At 62.9% G+C, this 7,387-nt stretch overlaps 1 protein-coding gene across 1 annotated transcript; it reads left to right on the top strand.

Moving 5' to 3' along the window:
* Nucleotides 1-6,180: 6,180 nt before the first annotated feature.
* LOC147912387 (protein FAM246A-like) lies at nt 6,181-6,861 on the top strand. Its single transcript, XM_087423603.1, has one exon. It carries the CDS (start codon nt 6,181-6,183, stop codon nt 6,859-6,861), a length of 681 nt encoding a protein of 226 aa, XP_087279729.1.
* The last annotated feature ends 526 nt before the right edge of the window (nt 6,862-7,387 follow it).

Genomic DNA, 7,387 nt, shown 5'->3' with positions numbered 1-7,387 from the left:
CCCAGTGCAGACACTTTCACTCGTGGATAGTGGCTAAGTATGACGTGGCTACGCGTGCCAGTCACTTTTCTGGACCTGGAGGACACACGGTGGTCCCCGCCCTGGTGGACGTCAAATCCAAAGTGGGAGAGAGACCAGGGACCCCACACTCCAGGAGGAATTACACAGCATGGTGAGAGCCAGGTAGGAAGACGCAGGGACAGCATGGAGAAGGGCTCCCGGGTCAGGGAAGGCCTCTGTGAGACAACAGAAAATCTACATATTGGTCTCTGCCCCCGGTTTCTGACACAGGGCTCCTGAAACTCTTGTAATTTCCTGGGTGATAGGTGCATCTTTTCTTCTAATGAGGCAACTCTAGGTGGGCCCCTGGATGGCTCCTGAATGAGGGCTGGTCACTGGAAAGACCAAGCCATGATTCGAAGCTTGGAATTTTCAGCCCCATTCCCCACTCTCTGGAGAAGGAAAAAGGGCTGAAAATGGAGTTAATGGTCTATCATGCCTACTGATGAAGCCTCCATAAAATCCCAAAAGTACAAGGTTTGGGGAGCTTCCAGGCTGGCGAACACATCCACACATCGGGAGGGTGACACACTCCAATTCCACGGGACAGAAGCTCCTGTACTCAGGACCCTCCCAGACCTCGCCCCTTGTATCTGCTCATCTGGCCGTTCATCTGTATCCTTCATCGCATCCTTTAATAAATTGGTCAACATAACAGTTTCCCTGAGTTCTGTGAGCCACTCAAGCAAATTAACCGAACCCAAGGAGGGGATCATGGGAACCTCCGATCTACAGCCAGGGCGGGCAGTCTTGTGGGACTGAGCCCTTAACCTGTGGGGTCTGTTGCCATCTCCGGGCAGATAATGCCAGAACCAAGTCGAATTCTCCGACACTCTGTTGGTGTCCTTGTTGGTGTGGGGAAAAATCTCCACATATTTGGTGACCAGAAGTGTCAGAAGTGAAATCTTCTCTGTGAAGGGAAAGAAAAACACAGGGAAGAAAGACATAGTAGGGAAGAACTGGGTTTTTTCCTACATAGAAAGGAAAACGCTGAGTTTTGCCCTTTACACCTTCCCAGGAGGGTGTGTAAACTGTGACTTGAGGTGAGGGAGCAGGACATGCAGAGGCCCCGGGGGGGGGAGTTGCTGGCATGGTGGGCAAGAGGAAGCGGGCCACTGAGGAGCAGGTCCAAACCCCGGGGTGGTGTGGGCTTGAAGGACCCCAGGCTCTGCAGGAGTGAGGTGGGAGCCCTTGGAGAACGTCGGGCAGAGGGGGTCCTAATCAGACCTAGGTCTAACAGGCTCGCCCTGAGAGGGCAGGGGCGAAACCCAAGGCCTGGCGGGGGTATGGTGGCTCAGTCCAGGCGGTGGCAAGGGAGTGAGAAGTGCCAGAGTCTGGGGTCACCAGAAGGGCATGCCAGCTGTGTTGGTACTGCTAAGAGATGGAAGATGAGGACAGAGAAGTGACCTTTGTTCACAGGGAGGTGGAGGGGATCTTGATGGGGCAGGTTAGCCCAACCCGTGCGCTCTCCTCTAAGCGCCCTTCACCAGGAATGAGGGCATGAGGTCCATCCCCAAGGGCCGATGCTGGTGAGGATGGCCTTGACATAGAGACCCCCGCCCAGGTGGCAGGAGAAGGGGAGCCCCAAGGACCCCTGCGTGGGCAGGAAGTGTCCCTCTGAGGCAGCCCTCTCCACTCTGCTCCATGCAGACCCTCTTTTGCCCCCTTTGTTGGGGAGACAGTGAGGCACAGAGTGGTTAAAGGGCTTACCTGCCCAGGGTTCTGCAGCTGTGGGGCTTCAGTCAGGAACCCAGAATTGTTCCACTGGGAGCCGAGGCTGGGCCCTCAGAGCACGCACAGATGCTGGCGGGCCTGACGCCCCATCTAGGGCCTGTTGAGGGGCTGACGGCCACGGCCTAGACTGGTCAGAGCCACCCCAGGCCAGACATTCTAGGGCTGCTGATGCTAGGACCAGGCAAACAAGATCATTATCAGGTAATGAGCTCATTATAGAGGTCAGACAAGGTCATTACCGGGTAATGAGTTGCCCCCCCAACCAGAGCCATCTGCCCCAGGCCAGTTCCCAGGGAACACCTGGGTAGCCAGATCTGCCAAGAGGCCAAGCCACAGTTCCAGGGCCAAGGTGTCCAGCCCCCACAGGAAGCCCTGGACCCTGCAATGAGATCTCAAGCAAGTCACCTTCCCTCTGTGGCCCCTTCTTTAAATGAGGGCCACCTGCAGCTCAGGGGTCTGGGTGGCAGGGCCTCCCAGAGTAGACAAACCTGGCTGCTGCACGCCCCCCCAGCCTCTGTCACCTCTGCTGCCCTCACCATCTCCTGGCCAGCACAGACTCATCCTGAGCTTTGACAGGCGAGGAAACTGAGGCAAGGCAACAAGGACCACCAGGGGTCCATGAGGCAGGATGGACTAGCCCAGCTGTGTCCTGAGCAACTGCCCAAGCCAGACCTGCCAGCTTAGTCTATGGAGGCCCCACTATGTGGCCTACACTTTGGGGGCCAAAACGCACCAAAACCTTCCCTTCCTAAGAGCCCAGGGCGCAGGGTCTAGGCACCAGCAAGCCGGCCTATCTTGCTCACCCCCCAAAGGCCCGGCCGGTCCGGCTCCCAGAGTGAGCAGCACAGCTGGAGAGGAGGATGGGCAGGCGCCATATGTTCTGGAGTCTGAGCCGAGGGCCAGGGTCCGTGACCAGAACAGAGAGCAGCACCCCCACCCCTCCACCGACCCTTGGCCCACACCACCCTTCCAGGACCAGCTCCAAGACTAACCCCACCCTACCAGGGCAGCTGGATTGCTCAGGGCAGACCATACTCCCCGCTCCCCCCAGGGGTCCCCACCCCCCTCTGGAGGCAGCTCTGAGAACCTGTGGCCTGCTTAGAGGTCCTGTCCAGCTCACCCCTCAGGCCCTGCCTGGTGTGCCCCTTCCCCACACAGACCCTCTGAGCCCGCCAAGCATGTATTGCCCACCCAGCTTCAGGGACCTCCACCTGCATCTCCACATGCCCTACTTCACTGAGAACCAGAGGGGCCCAAACTCCGTGGGCAGACAGCTGCAGAAGAAGACGAACACCACCGTGCCCTCAAGCACCCACACCCCAGTCTACCTCGTGGGGTCAGGGGGTACCTGGGGATCTACGTTTCCAGATGCTCCCCTGATGACCTTGAGGCTACAGTCACAAGGCTGCTCCCCTCTCCCCTCAGAGGCCATCAGAGCCCCTCCAGTGTGCAAAGCCGGCCTGGCCCTGCCCCTGAGCTCTCTACTGGCTCCCACCTGCCCTCAGGATCTGGAAAATGAAACCTCCTCTCCAGGTGGCTGCCACAGTTTAACAGCAACAGAATGTAAGAGTGACAACAGTTAAGTCACATGGAGTAACTGCCCCCCTGCACCCAGAGGCCCAGGGTTTTGTCTCCTCCCGGCCCTGCTGAGGCCCCGCACTGTTAATGAGTGGCAAGGTCGCAAACCGCCCACTCTGCCTGCATGGAAAGGCCCGCCTGAATGCACAGAGGTGGGTTGGGGACAGCCCCAGGAGCTAGTGGCCTCCCCACCCCCAGCATGCCAGCCGCTGGCCCTGGGCACATAGAAGGGGCATGGGACAGGGAAGGAGCTGGGCCCTGCACCGGGCCCCATCCAGCAACTCTGTGCAGGGAGCCGCGGGGCAGGCTGGGCTGTGAGGAGCTTCCCGGAAGAACCAGAAAGCAGGCCTTTGTGTAGGCCCCCCGGCCACCCCAGCTCTGTCCCTGCTTCTTGGCCCATCCCTTCTGAGGGGACTACACGCACCTCTGCTCTGACCAGCCAGCCTCGGCCAGGGCTCCCCAAGCCATCTCTCCACTTCCAGTCCTCAGCTTCTGCCCAGGCCCCCCACCGATGAAGCTTGGGCCAGGGTCACCGCAACCCACTTCTCGACCCTGACTGCACTTGATCTCAGGGGCCCAGGGTCGTGTTGACCACACCTGCCTGTTCCCCCCTCACCAATACCTCTGCAGCCCTCCTCAGGACCCACTGGGGTTCCCAGGGCCTCCTCTCCCGCTTGGCGCTTGCTCCTGTGCAATCCTTCTCCATGCCCACAGCTTTGGGACACGAGCCGTGACCTCACATCTGCGGCCCCTGCAGGAACCTGAACTCCACTGCAAAGGCTCTGTTCATCTCACACCCCCTCCATCAGCCTCAACAGTCAGAGATGACAAAACTCACAGCCTCTGCCTGCCCAGACTGCCGCTGCCCTGGCCGCCCACCCTCACCCCTCCCGGCTCTCACCCACACCTGCTGGTCGGCAAGTCTGGAGTCTTGCCCGTGGCCTCTCCCACCCTTCTGGCCTCACTGCTGTCCCCTCCTGGGGACCAGAGGAGCTCCTTCATTTCACAGGTGAGGCTCAGAGGGCCAGGTCACACAGCTAGACTCCAGCACGCCTGAGCAAGGAAGCCAGGGCTCTTTTGTCAGCAGTATTTTAATTACCGGGGGAGGGACAGGGGCATGGTTAACGAGGCTCTAGGGATCAGCAGAGCCAGATGCTGGAGGTCCCAGCAGGCCAGGCGACTCAGCAGGGATTGGGCGGGGCGCAGGTCTGAGGGGTTGACAGTGAGCTAAATTCTCACCTCCCCTGCACCTTCCAGAAAGATAGGCTGCAAGGAACAAATGAGTGAATGAATGAAGGAACAAACAGAGGGGACTCCAGCCTCTTTACGGTGGCCTGGGACCAGGGCTGCCCGAGAACAGGGTCGACAGCACCCCCAATCGCACACACACACACACAGAACTGCACAGAGGCTAGGCCCCTGTGGGCCCTGGAGACACAGGTCCCAGTGGCTGTCTTTCCATCTCCCCTCCCAGCTCAGCCCAGATGCATGACAGGCCCTCCCTCCACACAATCTGCTGGGGAGGCCCCAGGGCACCCAGAGTCCTAAGTAGCCGCTAGGCTGCAGTGAGAACAACATGCTGGGAAGGGACCCACGGCACACTGCCCACGGCCCTGTGATAGGCACGGGCAGTATTGCACATGCAAGGCACCGGGGTGAGAAAGAACGGGGCGCAGTAGTGAGGGGCTCCCACAGAAGGTGAAAAGGTGGCAGGCACAGGAAAGCCAGCACGGATGGCCATGAGGCCTGGAATGCTAGGCCGAGAAGTTGCATGGGCTGGCCAGGGTTGGTGGTCCCCCCCCAGGACCCTCAGCCCCAGACTCATTCACCCATCTGCTTCTTCATCCAATATCCAGCATGTTTAGCACCACTGAGTACCAGGTGACCCGGCCCTGTGCTGGCCACACTACTGCGGATGGAGGGGGACATAGAACACAGAGCCATTTAAACATGACTATGAGGGGTGCTGTGGGGAGGGGCCTGAGCTACCTGGTGGGGGGGTGGCCAAGGAAGGCTGCGCTGCAAAAGTGGGATGAGTGGGAGCCGCCAGGCAATTGGGGGGTCATTCTAGGGGCAGACACAGCCTAAGCAAAGGCCCAGAGGGGTGAAGACAGGTTTAGAGGAGGTAAAAGAAAACATGGCCAGGACACAGACAGCGTGAGATGGGCTGGGACCCGCGGCGGCCTCCTGAGGGCAGGGACATCTGGGAGAGCAACCGAGCCCCCTGAAGAGCTTGAATGGAGGAGCAGAAATGCGTGGGTGGAGGCGCCCATAACAAGGATGGACTCATGAAGCTGTGTGTGGACTGTAGGGGTCAGAGTGGGGAGATAATGGCGGCCTGGACTATGGTATGGACGAAGGGGGCACTAGCCAGTGAGGAGGGCTGCCTGTCTTACCCTGACTGTGATGGGGCAGGAGCTTCCAGTAGAGAAGGTAAACTAGGTTCCTGACGCTGGTCTGGGCGCCCGGGCTTCTGCAGCAGTAGCTCCACGTCCTGTCACCTCTGCCCAGAAGCCGGTCCAAGCCCCTCCTTGGTGGCCACGACAGCGCGGTCCCCGCGGGAGAGTCCAACACACTCAAACCTGCTGGCATCGCCCTCCCGGGGTCCCCCGGGGCCCCACTCGCCCTGGTTTCGGCCCTGCAGGGGTTCCCCGGGCCCCAGGCCGGATCCCCCAAGGCCTCGGTCGTTCCCACAGCGGTCCCGGGGGCCCTCTCCACAGCGCGTCGCTCGGGCCCAGCGGTCGCTAGGCTGCAGGCTGGGTCTGCCGGCCAGGCCTGGCGCTGGTGGCAGCGGCGGTGGCGGCGCGGATGGCGGCGGAGCGCGGACGCCAGTGGGCGCAGGCGCGCAGCGCATACGGCGCCAGCGAGGCCCTGAGGCGTGCTGTGGGCAGGCGGCGGGACCCCGCGCCACAGCCCAACGGGCCGGGCCCTGAAGAAGCCCGCGCCCTGGGCCGCCTGGCTCGCCTGCGGGGCCAGCTCCGGGCCGAGGCGGCGGCGCGGGCCGACGCGCCCCGGTTGCTGCGGCTGGTGGAGCGCGCGGGGGCGGCGGCCGGGGAGCGGGCGGACGCGCGCGGCCGCGACTCAGTGTGCTCGGTGTGCGGGGAGCCGCGCGGAGGGGCCACCTACCCGGCGGGCGTCCTGGAGGTGAGCGAGCGGCGGCTGCAGGAGGGCCTGGCGGCCGTGCGCGCCGAGCTGGGCGCGGGGCTCGAGGCGCTGCGCGCGGAGCTACGGGCCGAGCTGGACGCCCTGCGCGCGCTGCTGCCGCCCCCGCCGCCCCCCCGCCGCGAGCCCCGCGCCGCCCCCCGGGCCCCCCGCGGCCCTGCTCTGCTGCGGGCGCTCGGCACCGTGAACGCCCTGGCCGCGGTCGCGAGGCCCGCCGCTGACGTCCCGGACGGTCCCGCCGACGGCGGCACCAACCGGGCCCCGGCCCAGAAGAACCTGAAGAAGACGCCGGTGCCGCCTGGGGCCCAGCAGGGCGGCGGGGACTGAGCGGGCCGCGCCGAGCGGGCCTGGGGCGGTGTGCTGGAGGGGCCGCCGCCGGCTGGAGGGGCAAATGGACAGATCCGCTCCCGCGTGGAGCGTGGCTCGGAGAGAGAAGAGTCCTTGGACGCGCCAGTTGGTGCTCCGGTGTTGGGGTGCAGGCGGCAGGACAGCGCGGGCTGGGACCGCCGGGATCGCGTCTGCGAAGTGCGGATGGCTCCGCGCAGCCGGCGATCCCCGCTGGAGACTGAGCCCAGGCTGGTGGAGGCCGTTTTGGCATTAAAGCTGGGGGAGGGCCTGGCCTAGGGTTATGTCAGCCTCCGGGAGGGCAGAGGGAGAGCCCAAGGGTCCGGGCCGGCACGACTCCTCTGCGGGGGGTTGCGGGGGAGGAGTGGAAGGGGAGTGGCGGGGGTGGTCCAGGGTTTTTTTTTCCCCTTAAGGGTCTGGGGAGGAGGCAGGGACTTCATGCACTGGGATAGAGTGTGACCGGCACGCCAAGCAACAGATGCCTGGGACACGTGGCTGCTGGGACAGT

This window comes from Ceratotherium simum, chromosome 35, assembly GCF_057802395.1.
Source record: "Ceratotherium simum simum isolate JZ-2026a chromosome 35, ASM5780239v1, whole genome shotgun sequence".
Taxonomy (NCBI): Eukaryota; Metazoa; Chordata; class Mammalia; order Perissodactyla; family Rhinocerotidae; genus Ceratotherium; species Ceratotherium simum.
Note: the sequence above shows the minus strand (reverse complement) of the source record. Positions and strands in the feature narration are given on the sequence as shown.